We start from the raw sequence: 17,742 nt of genomic DNA, 5'->3' as shown, positions 1-17,742 counted from the left end.
TGGAGAGATCACTAAATTACTCAAACATGCACAAATGACATCTCGATGACTCCATCACACTCATCCTTTGTGTTCAACTCAACAGGACCATAAACACTGATCACAGGCTCCTGAGAATGTGCTGTTTAAATCCTTTTTATTTTATTTTTTTTCTGTAGTGTTCAGACTGTCTTAAAATACATTTGACTGTGTTTGCTAATGTGTGTGTTGTGTCACCATGGTAACCGGTGAACATTCCACCATAGACATACATGTAGAACCCCCCTCTATGAGTTGTATAGTTTTTGTGTATCAGTCGTTTCCATGGGGACGGGTGGAGCAGTGAAACAGTTCCACACACAGGAGGATGGAGGAATGCTCTGTTACAATAGACTTTGTGTCTGTAATGCCACACTAGGGCACATTTACTAACTGTGAGTGCCACCTCGGAGTCTTTTATTGCCCCTCTGACGTCACCGCTGCCCCCTGCTGGTTTTAATGGAGGTTTACCACACCAGACCCGGGCTCACCACATCCAAAGGTACTGTGTTTTATGGGAAAGTACTCTCTATCCTCCCATCATTACTGCTGGGGAAAAGGAGGGGGGGAGGAGGAGGAGGGGGGCATTTGGGTGAGACCAGAGTCATTTCCTGTGTATTTCAATAAATGAGTAGACATTTCACATCCTGTTATGAAAATGTAACTTTGACCACATGTAGGTATTCGGAAATAAACTCAAAACGGACAAACAAAAGAACAGGAGGACACTGTGAGGAATGCACGGAATAAACATGGAGGAGATTTAAAGAACAGAGAGAAAAAAGTATGCCATATGTGTTTGTGGTAGTACTTTAAAGATGCACTATATAACTTAGGGGTCTCCAGCCTTTTTCCTCTGGTGAGCTCCTTTACAAACAAAAATGCCACAGAGCTGCTCATTTTACTTTTGGTCGCAGGAAATGAAGTATCATAATCTGCATTTCATTGAATCAAATTTGAGTTATTCAGCACAGGATGTATGATGCAGAAATCCCTTGCTGAGCTCCTCTGAAGGGAGTGCACATCTACTGGTTGAAGACCCCTGATGTAACGTTTCTGGGGAAGGATCGCCCACCTGTGTGTCTCCAGGAAAACAGGAATGGTACCTGGAATGTTCCACAGTATGGCATTAAACACATCCATCTAGCTTCCGTTGGTGTGTGGGGGCACACTTGTATTGCACAAAGGATCATGAAAAACATGCATTCTCACCACTCCACAGATCTAAACCTGTAATTTGGACATGTTTCTCCATGGAAATGCACAAGTTTAATGCCATACTGTGGAACATTACAGGAAAACCAAGGACAAGCAAACAGGTGGCAGAAACCTCCACCACAAAAGATACACATTAGAACTTTAATTGTACAGGTATTATTATTATTATTATTAGTAGTAGTAGTAGTGATAGAGTAATAATAGCTGTAGTAGTAGTAGTAGTAGTAGCAGTAGCAGTAGCAGTCGCACTATCAGAAATAGTATTACTTCATCAGGGTGTCCGCTGCCGGGAAAAAAGGTTCCGTTGTCATAGCGATGCAGAGAGATGTAGAGCACCCTGGGGTCACTGTAGAAGGCGTCCTGGGTCCCGTTACCATGGTGAACGTCCTACACAGAGACACAGGCAAAAGTCAAATATCACATGAAACACACAGACACACATCTGCATTTAGACTGTGGGAGTAAACAGTTCATTAAAGATTTGCCTCCAGCTCAATATTTAAAGGTTCAATGTGTAATGTTTCTGTTGGAGGGTCACCGTTTTGTCCTTGTAATTACCTTTGTGGATCAGTCAAGTTTGTTTAAGTCTTTTTGTGTATATGGTGTTTAAATGCTTGGGTGCTGCCTCCAGTGAGTGCCTCATTTTGGTCCAAATGTAAAAAACGCTTTGCTCTAGAGTGATGTGCAGCTATCCAAGGGCCTGTGGTGCTTTGTTGTGATTATGTTTTCTAAAGCACAAGTCAGAGCACTTCATTTTAGATCAATATGTGACTTAACATGTCCAAATTATATGACAATAATGGGTGTCATAGAGTATAACTCTAGAGCACACACAAGCACAACAGATCTGCTTCAAACACAGTTAGTTTACAATTAGCAGAGTAAACAAGTGGAAATGTCAGTGGTTAACAGTTAGCATGAGCAGTATTACAGACAGTATTAGTACACTGGAGTGTTCATGTTTGGTGCACACGTGGCCTCATGAGCCTTTTGTAAGTGTGATGCGTTCAGGGCCCAGTGTTTGGTCGTAAACAAGAGTGTTATCTGTCTAAGTGTTCCCAGCTGCAGCACACAGGACAGTTTCTACATCTGCATAATACAAGTCAGACGTTTTTAATGGGACATGGAGCACCAGAGCAACACAATGCTGAGCTATTAATCCTAATTATATGTTACATTTACAAGTTTATCTACAAAGAAATGAATGACTGAATTGTCTTTAAGTATTGTTTTTAAGGGATTAGACTGGTTTAGTTTCCTTTAAAGGTCCTATAGCACACAAAAATGACTCTTGTGAGCTTTTCCATCTTAAATCCTCTAAATGCTCTGGTCCGTCTTGAGCTTGTATCAAGTTAACTTTGAAAACTACTTCAAGGTTACCTTTTACTGTTATTTCAGTCGAGGTTGATAATTCCAGGACTGAAATCATCCAGATGATTCTAGTGAAGGTGTATGGAGTTTGAAAACACAGAAAACACTGTATTACCACATGACATCACAAGGTGGAACAGAGTGTTTTCTGTGTGAGGGAAGAACTCAGTGTGTGTGTGTGTGTGTGTGTGTGTGTGTGTGTGTGTGTGTGTGTGCGTGTGTGTGTGTGTGCTGTGTGTGTGTGTGTGTGTGTGTGTGCGTGTGTGTGTTGTGTGTGTGTGTGCGCGTGTGCGCGTGTGTGTGTGTGCGTGTGTGTGATGAGGAAACAACATTAGAACAGATCAGATGAACAGTATAATATAATACGGACACATTTTCAGCACAAAATGTAATAACACTGCTCAGGAGTTGGACGTGACACTGTTGGGAGCAGGTCCCACAGTGGGACACTAGTGGCTCTAATGCAGACTCTTGTTGTGTCCTTAGGCAAGACATGTCACCCACTTTACCTCCAGTGTTGAAGTACAGAGGTGTTTGTGAGAATAGTAGTAGTACTAGCAGTAGCAGTAGTAGTAGTATTAGTAGTAGTAGTAGCAGTAGTAGTAGTAGTAGTAGCAGCAGTAGTAGTAGTAGTAATAGTAGTAGCAGCCGCAGCAGTAGTAGTAGTAGTAGTAATAGTAGTAGCAGTAGTAGTAGTTACCCAGTCCAGGATGAGTATCTTGTTGAGATTGAGTCTCTGTAGAAGTTGTTTGGCGGCGATGGCCACAGAGTTAAAGTAACAGAAGCCTCTGGAACACACACAGTACTGCGTGAACAAAGTATTTATGAAAATACATTTATTTGAAAAACTTCACAATGAAGAGAAACCAATACCTGTACTCAAGTAAAAGTAACATTCCTTCAATCTAATTTTGCTCAAACAGAAGTACAAAATAGTGAGTAAAAAGTACACTACACACAAATAAGAACTGTTACAAATGAATTATAAATGTATGTAATGTTAAGGACAGAACATGAAATAAGTCATAAAATCTGGTATTTTCAAAGGACAGAGACTAAAATGAGAGAAACTAAATCAGATGTGAAGGAACTGCAAAAAACACAAATGTTCACATCATTTCAGATTGTCACATAAAACTGTACTCACAGTGGGAAGAGGAAGCACAACATTTACTCAAGTCACTGCTGGAGGTCTAACAACTACTCTCAAGATATACAATCTCTTACACATTTAAAGGTGCACTGTGTAACTTTTCAGGTTGTGGATCTGTCACCATGCTGTAATGTTCCACAACATGGCATTAATCTTATATAAGACGTCTTTATGCTATTATGGATGTTTTTATTACTCAGAAACATGCATTTTGGCATTTTCTCTCTATGGACATTTAAGTGTTGAGAGAGTCGAGAGAATAGCAAAGCTCCCAATTTACCTCTCAGTCAATGTTCCTCTCCTCACCTATGGTCATGAACTCTGGGTAATGATCGAAAGGACCAGATCACCGTTACAAGGGGATGAAATAAGTTTCCGCCACAGAATGGCTGGGTGCTCCCTTAGAGATAGAGTGAGGAGCTCAGCCACACGGGAGGAGCTTGGAGTAGAGCCACTGCTCCTCCAGGTCGTGAGGAGCAGCTGAGGGGAGTTCATCTGTTCTGATGCCTCCTGGGCGTCTCCCTGTCGAGGTGTTCAAGTCCCACGAGGAGGGGGCCAGGAGTAAGTGGAAGAAAATGGATGGATGGACTTTGTAACATTGCAGGCAAAGCAATAACATCTCCATTGAAACAAGCATCTGGCAGATCCTCTAGCAGAAAAGTGACACAGTGCACCTTTAAACAGTTGAAGGTGAGCAGATCTGAGCCCACCCACACACACATATATATTTGTAGATTATTGACATGTGATTGTGATAAAGTGAGAGGTTTGAGTCTACAGCAGAGCGTGGAATGTGAGAACAGTCAGCAGGTTTTAACCCGGAGCAGAGACCGGGCTGACAGAGGCTAATGACTTTACAATCACATGCATAAATCACACGGACAGGGCGCTGAGCTAGCACTGTCGCTAACCTCGCTAACGTCGCTAACCTCTTTAACATGGGGACACAGACCAAGAAAATGTGCAGGCAGCACCGACCTGTACACCACTAATAATAAACAAGATTTATAAGGCTTTGGATAGGACTTAGTGTTCAGTCTCACTCTGCAGCTGATGATGATGAACATTTAAACGTGCAGTGAGGACCAGAATTTCAAAATAAAAAACTGGAACATTCCTGTTTTTTTTTTTTTTTTTTTGGTGGTTGGTAATAATAAAATTGTGAAACAAGTGCGAAATGAAGGAAAACTGTTCTGCAGAGACCATGACGAATGTGTGACGAACACATGAGTCAGTATAGTCACTTTTTCTTTGTGTTTTGGTCATTTTTAAGCAGCTTTTCTGTCTTTTATCTAAACAAATTGTAATTATATATGCCTCTGTTGGCAGGAATCAAATGGGTCAAAAATAGGAAGACCTGGGACATTTCTTGTATAAAACAAATCAGTGGTTTTGGATAAATCCACTGGGACTCAAACCTGGGACTGCCCTGGGTAAACAGGGATATGTGATATGTGGTCACCCTACATGCAGTATGTGTCATCTACTTGTCTCCATGGAGATGTTATTGCTTTGCCTGGAATGTTTCACAGTATGATATTCAACTTATCAAGAAACCTTCTGAGTTCTGAGTTCTTAGCTCTAGCTCTAGTCAACAATATATATATATATATATATATATATATATATATATATATATATATATATATATATATATATATATATATATATATATATATATATATATATATATATATATATATATATATATATATAGATATTTATATTTATATATAGATACATATATATATATAGATAGATAGATAGATAGATAGATAGATATAGATAGATATATCTGTGGAGAGGCGTCCATTTGAGCAAGAAAAATATTTGTGATTGCTACAGGCTAGATAGATAACTGAATGCTATTACCGGGGAACTTTACAGACAAATAGACATCACAGTGGGGACAAGCAAGTGACAGAAAAGTGCCGTAGTGGTGCTTTAAAAGTGTTGAGGCACTCACAGAGGAGAGGAGTGTGTGGCGTGGTGTCCTGGAGGTCTGACCACAGCGAAACCATTCTGAAAGAAAACATCACCATAAAAACAAGAAGAACACACATGTAAATATTTGTACCATAGACTGTATAAAGAAGAGGACTAAGTGAGTGTGACCCACAGCGCTCAGCCCCAGTCAAATGAAGCTCGCAAGGTCAGCAGTTATAGTGGCAAATTTGGAGCCAAGTTCCATATTGGGAATTCGGATCGCAAGTATCATAGCAACCTAAGAGCCAATCCGGTGTGACGCTGTTGAGGTAAACTTCTCCAACTGTACGTATCCCTGGTTTAACAGGGAGCAGGCGCTTAGCAACAATGTCAATCAAACCTGTTGCTAATGCTAGTGGGAGGCATGGCATTTAACAGTAAAGTTACGCTTTATTTTGGTGACTCCCTGTGTGAGCGAAAGTGACGCAGACACAAAGTAAAGACGGCAACAGTGAAAAACACAAACAAATGTAAAAATATTATTATTATAATAACAAAAATAATAATTATATAAAAAACCTAAAGACTGCAACAGTCCACAGGGGTTTTATTTGTGAATGTAAGTCTGAGCAACTTGTAATTTGTCCTGAATGAATGTTCAAATATGAATAACAGTTAAACAATGTAATGAGCCAGTGATCATGTGAGTTTATCGGGGTTCCCACTCTTTTTCACTGACAAAATTTCTAAACTTTTCCATGACTTTTTCATGACCTAAAGTGAATTTTCCATGACTTTACAGCACCTACATGTGTAGAATTGATCAGACTTTTAGGTCTAAATATGAACTGTTAACTCTTTCTGCTCACCTTATGGTTTGGGATTATAGTTTTTGAACATTCTAAATCCTGTCAGTGCATTTATTGTCGTCTCTTTTAACAAAAGGTGCAGACGTTCAGAAATAATGAGAAGAGCCTCATGAGAACTTAACAGAACACTGGAGTTGTGTGAAAGAGATACTAAATTCCATGACTTTTCTAAAACTGTCATTGAATTTACAAAATACCATGAGTTTTCCAGGCATGGAAAATAACATGACTATGGGAACCCTGGTTTATAATAATTTCTGTTTTTTAGTTCTCTAGGTTCTATGACAGAGCTTAAAAGATATTTCATCATCAGTTCTGGCCTTCTCAATTCAACTGGATACTACACACACACACACACACACACACACACACACTAATACATATATATATATATATATATATATATATATATATATATATATATATATATGTATATATATATATATATATATATATATATATATATATATATTATATATTTTTTTTTTTTTTATTTTATTATATATTATATATATGATTTGTACACAGGTTTGGTCCAGACCTTGAGTTGTCCTTGTGCCACCTTCAGGGCGAGGTCTATAACGCAGCCGGCAGCGATCCTGGAGGCAGCAGACGTGTGCAGCTCTCTCCACACTGTGTCTATGTCCACCTGAACAACAGCACCCTCTGCTCACTTTAGCTTAAACTCAAAACATTATCATACAGAATATTCTATTATTATTCTTTACGCTCTCTCTCCTCCACCTCCCTCTCTCTTTCCTTCCCCTCTCTGTCTGTCTCCTTCTTTCTCCCTCTCACCCTCACTCCATCTCTTCCTCTCTCTCCCTCCCTTCCTTCCTTCTCTCTCTCTCTCTGTCCTCTCCTCCACATGTTCTTCTTTCTTTAGTTCAGAGCCTGCGTTCTTGTCTTCTTTCGTTCCTTTGTTCTTTTGGCTTGACTTCAGTCCATTTTCAGACTGAATCTTTTGTCTCAGTGCGTGATGTCCAAACAGATTTATGTACAAATCTGGACTCCTTTCTTCTTTTTATTTGGACTTTTATCATTCCAAAGATATTAATAATCCATACTACACTCTCTGGAACACATTTAGTCCCATTTTTACAACCATCACTTACCAAACGGACACATATGCTTCATTAACTCAATTCCAATGATCATAAACATCTGAATTAAAACAATGACTTTTGATAATATGCTTTGGTGATTGTGTAGTAGTAGTAGTAGTAGAAATAGTAATAGTAGGAGTAGTAGTAGCAGAAATATATTGTATATTAGAAAAGTGCATCATCAGACTAAAGCAAAAGTAAACCAGGACTAAATGAGAACTAAACAAGGACTCAATCAGGACTTAACTCAGGACTAAACCAGGACTAACCTTGGACTAAATCAGGACTGAACCAGGACTAAACCAGCACTGAACCAAGACTGAATCATAACCAAACCAGGTCTAAACTAGGTCAAAAACTACACTAAACAAGGACTTAACTCAAGACTAAACCAGGACTAACCTTGGACTAAATCAGGACCAAACCAGGACTAACCTTGGACTAAATCAGGACTGAACCAGGACTAAACCAGGTCAAAATCTGAAAAAAATCTGGACTAAACCAGGACTAAAGCAGGACTAAAGTAGGACTAAACCAGGACTAAACCAGGACTAAACCAGACTAGCCAAACTCACCCCGAAGCCTCCGCACGGCAGCCGCACCATGAGCCTTCTGGGCAGGATCTCTGCAGAGGAATCACGCGTCACTCTTTTAGGTTAAATCTTATATTTTGAATCTAATGTTTTAATGTCCTTAATCATTTTTATATGTTATGTTTTATATATGTTTATAATGTAAAGTTTTTAGTCTAGATATAATTTCCCGTTATTCATATTTACAGATCGAATATACAGATGAAGAGGTGTGGGCAATATATGGACAAAGGGACAATACTGCAATCATTGTTCTGAAGCTAAGATAAACTACTACTTTAATGTTTTTGTTGAAATCTTTTTAATTCACTGTCCTGTTTTTCCTCTAATGTTTTTATTCTAAAACTAACCTAATATTTTTTACTTACATTTCTTTTTGCTGTAATACTTTACTCTTATATTTTACTCTACTCTTTTTACTCTACTTTTAATCATTGTGTTACTGTAATACTTCTGTACCTATTTTTCTAAAGTCTATTGTTTTTACTCTTGTTTTACTCAGATGTTTTTACTCTCACTGTTGATACTGTAATGTTTTAATCCGGTGTTGTTGTTTTGTTTGAGTAAAACGTCAGACTTTACTCTGTTTTTCCCATTTTACTCCAATGTTGATTTGTCAGTGTGAGTTACTATATTTTTAACTCTTACTCTTATATTTTTTATCTTAATCTAATACTTTACTCAGTTTTTAATCTAATGTTGTATTCTGTTTTTAATCTAATTCTGCTCAGTTTTTAATCTAATCTTTTACTCTGCAGTTTTGACTCTCATGTTTTACTCTATAGTTTTGATTCTCATGTTTTGACTCTACAGTTTTGACTCTCATGTTTTACTTTGCAGTTTTGACTCTCATGTTTTACTCTACAGTTTTGACTCTCATGTTTTACTTTGCAGTTTTGACTCTCATATTTTACTCTACAGTTTTGACTCTCATGTTTTACTCTACAGTTTTGACTCTCATGTTTTACTCTACAGTTTTGACTCTCATGTTTTACTCTACAGTTTTGACTCTCATGTTTTGACTCTACAGTTTTGACTCATGTTTTACTCTACAGTTTTGACTCTCATGTTTTACTCTACAGTTTTGACTCTCATGTTTTACTCTACAGTTTTGACTCTCATGTTTTACTCTACAGTTTTTACTCTCATGTTTTATTCTATAGTTTTGACTCTCGTGTTTTACTCTACAGTTTTTACTCTCATGTTTTACTCTACAGTTTTGACTCTCATGTTTTGACTCTATAGTTTTGAATCTCATGTTTTACTCTATAGTTTTGACTCTCATGTTTTACTTTACAGTTTTGACTCTCATGTTTTACTCTGCAGTTTTGACTCTCATGTTTTTACTTTGCAGTTTTGACTCTCATGTTTTTACTCTACAGTTTTGACTTCATGTTTTACTCTACAGTTTTGACTCTCATGTTTTACTCTACAGTTTTGACTCTCATGTTTTCAGTTTGACTCTCAGTTTTACTCTCATGTTTACTCTACGTTTTGACTCTCATGTTTTACTCTCATGTTTTACTCTACAGTTTTGACTCTCATGTTTTACTCTATGCAGTTTTGACTCTCATGTTTTACTCTATACAGTTTTGATTCTCATGTTTTGACTCTACAGTTTTGACTCTCATGTTTTACTTTGCAGTTTTGACTTTCATGTTTTACTCTACAGTTTTGACTCTCATGTTTTACTTTGCAGTTTTGACTCTCTCATATTTTACTCTCTACAGTTTTGACTCTCATGTTTTGACTCTACAGTTTTGATTCTCATGTTTTATTCTATAGTTTTGACTCTCGTGTTTTGACTCTACAGTTTTGACCCTCATGTTTTACTCTACAGTTTTGACTCTCATGTTTTACTCTATAGTTTTGACTCTCATGTTTTACTCTACAGTTTTGACTCTCATGTTTTACTCTGCAGTTTTGACTCTCATGTTTTACTCTTTAGTTTCATGTTTTCTCTCAGTTTTGACTCTTGTTTTACTCTACAGTTTTTGACTCTCATGTTTTACTCTACAGTTTTGACTCTCATGTTTTCTATAGTTTTGACTCTCTTTACTCTATAGTTTTGACTCTCATGTTTTACTCTACAGTTTTGACTCTCATGTTTTGTTTTCTCATGTTTACTCTTTTGACTTTTTTCTCATGTTTTACTCTACAGTTTTGACTCTCATGTTTTACTTTGCAGTTTTGACTCTCATGTTTTACTTCAGTTTTGACTCTCATGTTTTACTCTACAGTTTTTGACTCTCATGTTTTACTTTGCAGTTTTGACTCTCATGTTTTACTCTACAGTTTTGACTCTCATGTTTTACTTTGTAGTTTTGACTCTCATTTTTTTACTCTCAGTTTTTGACTCTCATGTTTTGACTCTCAGTTTTGATTCTCATGTTTTGACTCTACAGTTTTGACTCTCATGTTTTCACTCTACAGTTTTGACTCTCATGTTTTACTCAGTTTTGACTCTCATGTTTTTACTCTACAGTTTTGATTCTCATGTTTTGACTCAGTTTTGACTCTCATGTTTTACTCATGCAGTTTTGACTCTCATGTTTTTACTCTATAGTTTTGACTCTCATGTTTTACTCTACAGTTTTGACTCTCATGTTTTTACTCTACAGTTTTGACTCTCATGTTTTACTCTATAGTTTTGACTCTCATGTTTTACTCTACTCTAGTTTTACTCTCATGTTTTTACTCTACAGTTTTGACTCTCATGTTTTGACTCCTATAGTTTTGACTCTCATGTTTTACTTTGCAGTTTTGACTCTCATGTTTTACTCTACAGTTTTGACTCTCATGTTTTACTTTCAGTTTTGACTCTCATGTTTTACTCTACAGTTTTGACTCTCATGTTTTACTTTGTAGTTTTGACTCTCATATTTTACTCTACAGTTTTGACTCTCATGTTTTGACTCTACAGTTTTGACCCTCATGTTTTACTCTACAGTTTTGACTCTCATATTTTACTCTACAGTTTTGACTCTCATGTTTTGACTCTACAGTTTTGATTCTCATGTTTTACTCTACAGTTTTGACTCTCATGTTTTACTCTATAGTTTTGACTCTCATGTTTTTCTCTACAGTTTTGACTACATGTTTACTTTTGACTCTCATGTTTTACTCTACAGTTTTGACTTCATGTTTTACTCTACAGTTTTGACTCTCATGTTTACTCTGTTTTACTCTCTTTATAGTTTTGACTCTCGTGTTTTACTCTACAGTTTTGACTCTCATGTTTTACTCTACAGTTTTGACTCTCATGTTTTGACTCTATAGTTTTGAATCTCATGTTTTACTCTATAGTTTTGACTCTCATGTTTTACAGTTTGCTCTCATGTTTTACTCTACAGTTTTGACTCTCATGTTTTACTCTATAGTTTTGACTCTCATGTTTTACTCTACAGTTTTGACTCTCATGTTTTACTCTACAGATTTGACTCTCATGTTTTATTCTATAGTTTTGACTCTCGTGTTTTACTCTACAGTTTTTACTCTCATGTTTTACTCTACAGTTTTGACTCTCATGTTTTGACCCTATAGTTTTGACTCTCATGTTTTACTTTGCAGTTTTGACTCTCATGTTTTACTCTACAGTTTTGACTCTCATGTTTTACTTTGCAGTTTTGACTCTCATGTTTTACTCTACAGTTTTGACTCTCATGTTTTACTTTGTAGTTTTGACTCTCATATTTTACTCTACAGTTTTGACTCTCATGTTTTGACTCTACAGTTTTGACTCTCATGTTTTACTCTACAGTTTTGACTCTCATATTTTACTCTACAGTTTTGACTCTCATGTTTTGACTCTACAGTTTTGACTCTCATGTTTTACTCTACAGTTTTGACTCTCATGTTTTACTCTATAGTTTTGACTCTCATGTTTTACTCTACAGTTTTGACTCTCATGTTTTACTCTGCAGTTTTGACTCTCATGTTTTACTCTATAGTTTTGACTCTCATGTTTTACTCTACAGTTTTGACTCTCATGTTTTACTCTACAGTTTTGACTCTATGTTTTTCTATAGTTTTGACTCTATAGTTTTGATCTCATGTTTTACTCTAGTTTTTGACTCTCATGTTTTGACCTCATGTTACTCTTTTGATCTCATGTTTTACTCTACAGTTTTGAATCTCATGTTTTACGCTGCAGTTTTGACTCTCATGTTTTGACTCTGGTGTGTTGATGTGAGTGTTACCGGTGGGTTGGCGCGCTCCGGTCTCGTCCTGGTGCGCGGGGTCAGTGGTGTACATGAGCACATAGTCTTGTGAATGGACCGACTGCAGCTCCCGCACACTGGCCTTTCTGCTGGGGACGAGCTGCAAACACAAACACAGTCTCATCAGAGGACGAAGAGGAGGCAAACTTTCCACTCAACTACAACTAATGTCACTTCAGACTAATACTACTCAAGTACAAGTGCAAAGTAGTGGTCCATGAAATGACTCAAGTAAGAAGAAAAATGTACTACTCAAGTAAGAGTAACTTAAAGAGTAATTGTCAGGCAGCAGAATCTGATATAATTTGAAGTTAATTTAATGTGAAAGATAAAATGCTCAAAATTTGTTTGAACAGACACAAAAATAAGGAAAAAATTTGACAAAATAAATCATAGTGGCACAAGAAACACAAATGTTCACATCATTTCAGATTGTCACTTAAAGCTTTTGTCACTTTAGACTTAGTCACAGTGGGAAGAGGAAGCACAGCTTTTACTCAAGTCAGAGTACTGTTACTTCACTAAAAATATTATTCAAGTAGAAGTAAAAGTATGCTGCTAGAACATACTCTGAAAAGGACCTCTGAATATAATACCGTTATTTAAATCGCAAAGACTGAGCTTCTGCAGCAGCCAGAGCCGCCCTGGGCAGACTGACAGAGGAGAGCAGATCTGTGCCAGTGGCCTCTCTGTTCACTACCAAACTGACTCTCACACTCGAGCTGCTAGATCCACCACAATCCAACCCAAAGGCCAATTTGAATGAACTCAATTAGCAATTACTTCATCATAGTCATATTTGAACCATAATTTCCTCCAAAACAACATCTCCTGTCTTACTGTGATAAAAGCCGCTAAGCCTGGAGTTTAGATCTGTACAAACATGTTCTGAAATGTGATTCTTGAGTAAGTTTGTCAGTTCAGATTTGTTGATTCTTCTGGATGTGTTGAAAATGTGAACTTTGAAGAGAATCTTGTTATTAAAACATAACTCTCAAAAACCTCTTTGAGCACAAACTGACACTCACACATGTTTAGTTTTTACAAACATGATCTGCTGCTATTCATGGCTTTCAGCTTCCTGTAATATGTAATTTTGAGGACTCCTTACTTCTCAAAAGATATAATATTTTGTTTTGATTTGTTAATTGCTATGGCAACAGTACTTGTATATCATCACTCAGAAACCCATGGATAGGTCCAAAGACACTGACGCCTCTCGAGACCATGTCTTCAATTGACCGGGATAAATAACGTTGAAGGAAGCACAATGTAACTTCACTTGTCTCTATGAAGATGTTATCGCTTTGTCTAGAATGTTCCACAGAATGACATTAAACCTGTCAGATCTGTGGAGAAAAGCATCCATGTTTTTAAAGAGGCTTTTAGCAATAAGAACACCTTTAACTGAACAGAGATAGACCAACAGCCAAATGCTGCACTGTGGAACATTCCAGACTGAGCTGTAACAGGAGACGAGCAGGTGGAGGAGCTGTTTGGATGAGAGTAACATATGTTTATGAGACGGAGGATTGTGTTTATCTTATATTTATATGATAACATCAAAGCACCATTTTAATAAACAACGATGGACGTTTCAAACATTCTGGAGGATTTGTTTGTAAGGGGTCTGTGAGCGTCCAAAAAGCCCTACATGACTTTGATGTGTGATTATTCTGAGCCTTGTGTGAAAATATCTGCAACCTACACCACACTGTAGATTCTCACTGAAACTGAAAACTATGAATGGCCACATGTGGAATGTATTAAGGAAAAAATACCCTCAAAACAACTCCAGACTTGTTTCAGATTTTAGATTTTTAAAAATAGACACCCTTTACTTTGATCACTGCTTTCTTTGCACTTTGGCATTTCTTGACCCTGACACAGCACAGCTGTGAAGAGAAAACCATTTCAGGAGACTTTTAGGACTTAAATTCAAAATAACTTTGACTTATTTCACTTTTTTTCTTTACTACATAATTCTATACAGTTTGCTTCATATATTTGATCTTCTGTATGTATCTAACATAGTAGTATAGTAGTAGTATTATATAAGGTTTAGTGTATAAAGTTTTTACCTTTTAATCTTTTTGAACAAGTCGTGCACACTTTTATTTCATAACGTCTGGACTACTGCAACGCACTTTACACGAACATCTCTCAAAACGCACTTTACACGAACATCTCTCAAAACGCATTTTACACGGACATCTCTCAAAATGCACTTTACATGGACATCTCTCAAAATGCACTTTACATGGACATCTCTCAAAACGCACTTTACACGAACATCTCTCAAAATGCATTTTACACAGACATCTCTCAAAATGCACTTTACACGGACATCTCTCAAAACGCACTTTAAACGGACATCTCTCAAAACGCATTTTACACAGACATCTCTCAAAACGTACTTTACACAGACATCTCTCAAAACGCACTTTACACAGACATCTCTCAAAATGCACTTTACACGAACATCTCTCAAAACGCACTTTACACGGACATTTCTCAAAACGCACTTTACATGGACATCTCTCAAAATGCATTTTACACAGACATCTCTCAAAACACACTTTACACAGACATCTCTCAAAACACACTTTGCACGGGCATCTCTCAAAACGCACTTTACACGGACATCTCTCAAAATGCATTTTACACAGGCATCTCTCAAAACGCATTTTACACGGACATCTCTCAAAACGCATTTTACACAGACATCTCTCAAAACGCATTTTACACGGACAGCTCTCAAAGCGCACTTTACAGAACATCTCATCTTCAAACGCACTTTACACAGACATCTCTCAAAACGCATTTTACACAGACATCTCTCAAAACGCATTTTACACAGGCATCTCTCAAAACGCATTTTACACAGGCATCTCTCAAAACGCACTTTACACGGACATCTCTCAAAATGCATTTTACACAGGCATCTCTCAAAACGCATTTTACACGGACATCTCTCAAAACGCATTTTACACAGACATCTCTCAAAATGCATTTTACACGGACAGCTCTCAAAGCGCACTTTACATGAACATCTCTCAAAACGCATTTTACACAGACATCTCTCAAAACGCATTTTACACAGGCATCTCTCAAAACGCATTTTACACAGACATCTCTCAAAACGTACTTTACACAGACATCTCTCAAAACGCACTTTACACAGACATCTCTCAAAACGCACTTTACACGAACATCTCTCAAAACGCACTTTACACGAACATCTCTCAAAACGCACTTTACACAGACATCTCTCAAAACGCACTTTACACGAACATCTCTCAAAACGCACTTTACACGAACATCTCTCAAAACGCACTTTACACGGACATCTCTCAAAACGCACTTTACACGGACATCTCTCAAAAAGCATTTTACACGGGCATTTCTCAAAATGCACTTTACACAGACATCTCTCAAAATGCACTTTACACGAACATCTCTCAAAACGCACTTTGCACGGGCATCTCTCAAAACGCACTTTACACGGACATCTCTCAAAAAGCACTTTACACAGGCATCTCTCAAAACGCACTTTACACGAACATCTCTCAAAACGCACTTTACACGGACATTTCTCAAAACGCACTTTACATGGACATCTCTCAAAATGCATTTTACACAGGTATCTCTCAAAACGCATCTTACACGGGCATCTCTCAAAACACATTTTACACAGGCATCTCTCAAAATGCACTTTACACGGGCATCTCTCAAAACGCACTTTACACAGACATCTCTCAAAACACACTTTGCACGGGCATCTCTCAAAACGCACTTTACACAGACATCTCTCAAAATGCATTTTACACAGGCATCTCTCAAAAAGCATTTTACACAGACATCTCTCAAAACGCATTTTACACGGACATCTCTCAAAACGTACTTTACACAGACATTTCTCAAAAAGCACTTTACATGAACATCTCTCAAAGCGCACTTTACATGAACATCTCTCAAAACGCATTTTACACAGACATCTCTCAAAACGTACTTTACACAGACATCTCTCAAAAAGCACTTTACACGGGCATCTCTCAAAAAGCACTTTACATGGGCATCTCTCAAAATGCACTTTACACAGACATCTCTCAAAACGCACTTTACACGAACATCTCTCAAAACGCACTTTACACGGACATCTCTCAAAACGCACTTTACACGGACATCTCTCAAAAAGCATTTTACACGGGCATCTCTCAAAATGCACTTTACACGAACATCTCTCAAAACACACTTTGCACGGGCATCTCTCAAAACGCACTTTACACGGACATCTCTCAAAATGCATTTTACACAGGCATCTCTCAAAACGCATCTTACACGGGCATCTCTCCAAACACATTTTACACAGACTCTCTCAAAACGCACTTTGTATCTTTGCACTGGCTTTCTGTTTGAGTTAGAATTGATTTTAAGATTTTATTGTTTGTTTTTAAAGCTTTGAATGTTCTGGCCCCACGTTACATCTCGGACCTCCTCCAAATTTACACCCCCTCTGCTTGCATCGAGGTCCAAAGGCCAGCTTCAGCTCGTGGGGCCTAAGACGAGACTTAAAACCACGGGGGACAAGGTCTTCTCTGCCCCCCCACGTCTAAACAGACCCCACAGAGGAGAGTTTTAAGTCTTAAGACGCACTTTTACTCTCTGGCTTTTAACACCACGTGAGTAGTGTGGTCCTCTGTGTCTTATTTATTTATTATTATTACTATTATATGTTCGTATTGTGACAGTAGACACAGAATAAGAAAAGAAGAGAAAGAAGAAGAGAAAAAGGTGGTAGAAAAGAGCTGCAGTACCTCACAGTGCCCCCGGAGGCCGCTTTGCGTGAGGCGGGTCCAGATAGACTCGGTGCGACCTGGATGTTCATGATGACGAGTCCAGTCCCCACAGCTGCACTCATGTCTCTGCATCTGAGCGTCGTACACCAGACCTGCAACACACAGGGAGTCTAACCCACAACCTCTGCCACACTAATACAGACAGAACATGCACACCCCAGAGATCAGGAGTCTAACCCACAACTTCCTGATGAGAGAAGATAACCAGTAGTAGTAGTAATAGTAGTAGTAGTTCATTTCAACAGAATTGTTTATTGAGATATTTAGTAGTAGTAGTAGTAGTAGTAGTAGTAGTAGTAGTAGTAGTAGTAGTAGTAGTAGCAATAGTAGTAATAGTAGTAGTAGTAGTAGTAGGAATAGTAGTAGTAGTAGTAGTAGTAGTAGTAGTAGTAGTAGTAGTAGTAGTAGT

At 37.7% G+C, this 17,742-nt stretch overlaps 1 protein-coding gene across 1 annotated transcript in view; it reads right to left on the bottom strand.

Annotated features, from left to right (window-relative positions):
- Positions 1-17,742, bottom strand: part of LOC110165729 (histone deacetylase 7-like) — a 67,966-nt gene that overhangs the window by 22,041 nt on the left and 28,183 nt on the right. Inside the window, 7 exon segments of the mRNA XM_055160556.1 lie at positions 1,504-1,623; positions 3,308-3,395; positions 5,727-5,782; positions 7,097-7,204; positions 8,237-8,286; positions 12,454-12,574; positions 17,292-17,425. Of these exon segments, the coding sequence (XP_055016531.1) occupies positions 1,504-1,623; positions 3,308-3,395; positions 5,727-5,782; positions 7,097-7,204; positions 8,237-8,286; positions 12,454-12,574; positions 17,292-17,425 (677 nt within the window).

This window comes from Boleophthalmus pectinirostris, unplaced genomic scaffold (assembly GCF_026225935.1).
Source record: "Boleophthalmus pectinirostris isolate CB_2022bp ecotype Guang Dong unplaced genomic scaffold, ASM2622593v1 HiC_scaffold_3, whole genome shotgun sequence".
Classification (NCBI taxonomy): domain Eukaryota; kingdom Metazoa; phylum Chordata; class Actinopteri; order Gobiiformes; family Gobiidae; genus Boleophthalmus; species Boleophthalmus pectinirostris.
The sequence above is the reverse complement of the archived record's forward strand: the minus strand, read 5'-3'. Positions and strand labels throughout refer to the sequence as shown.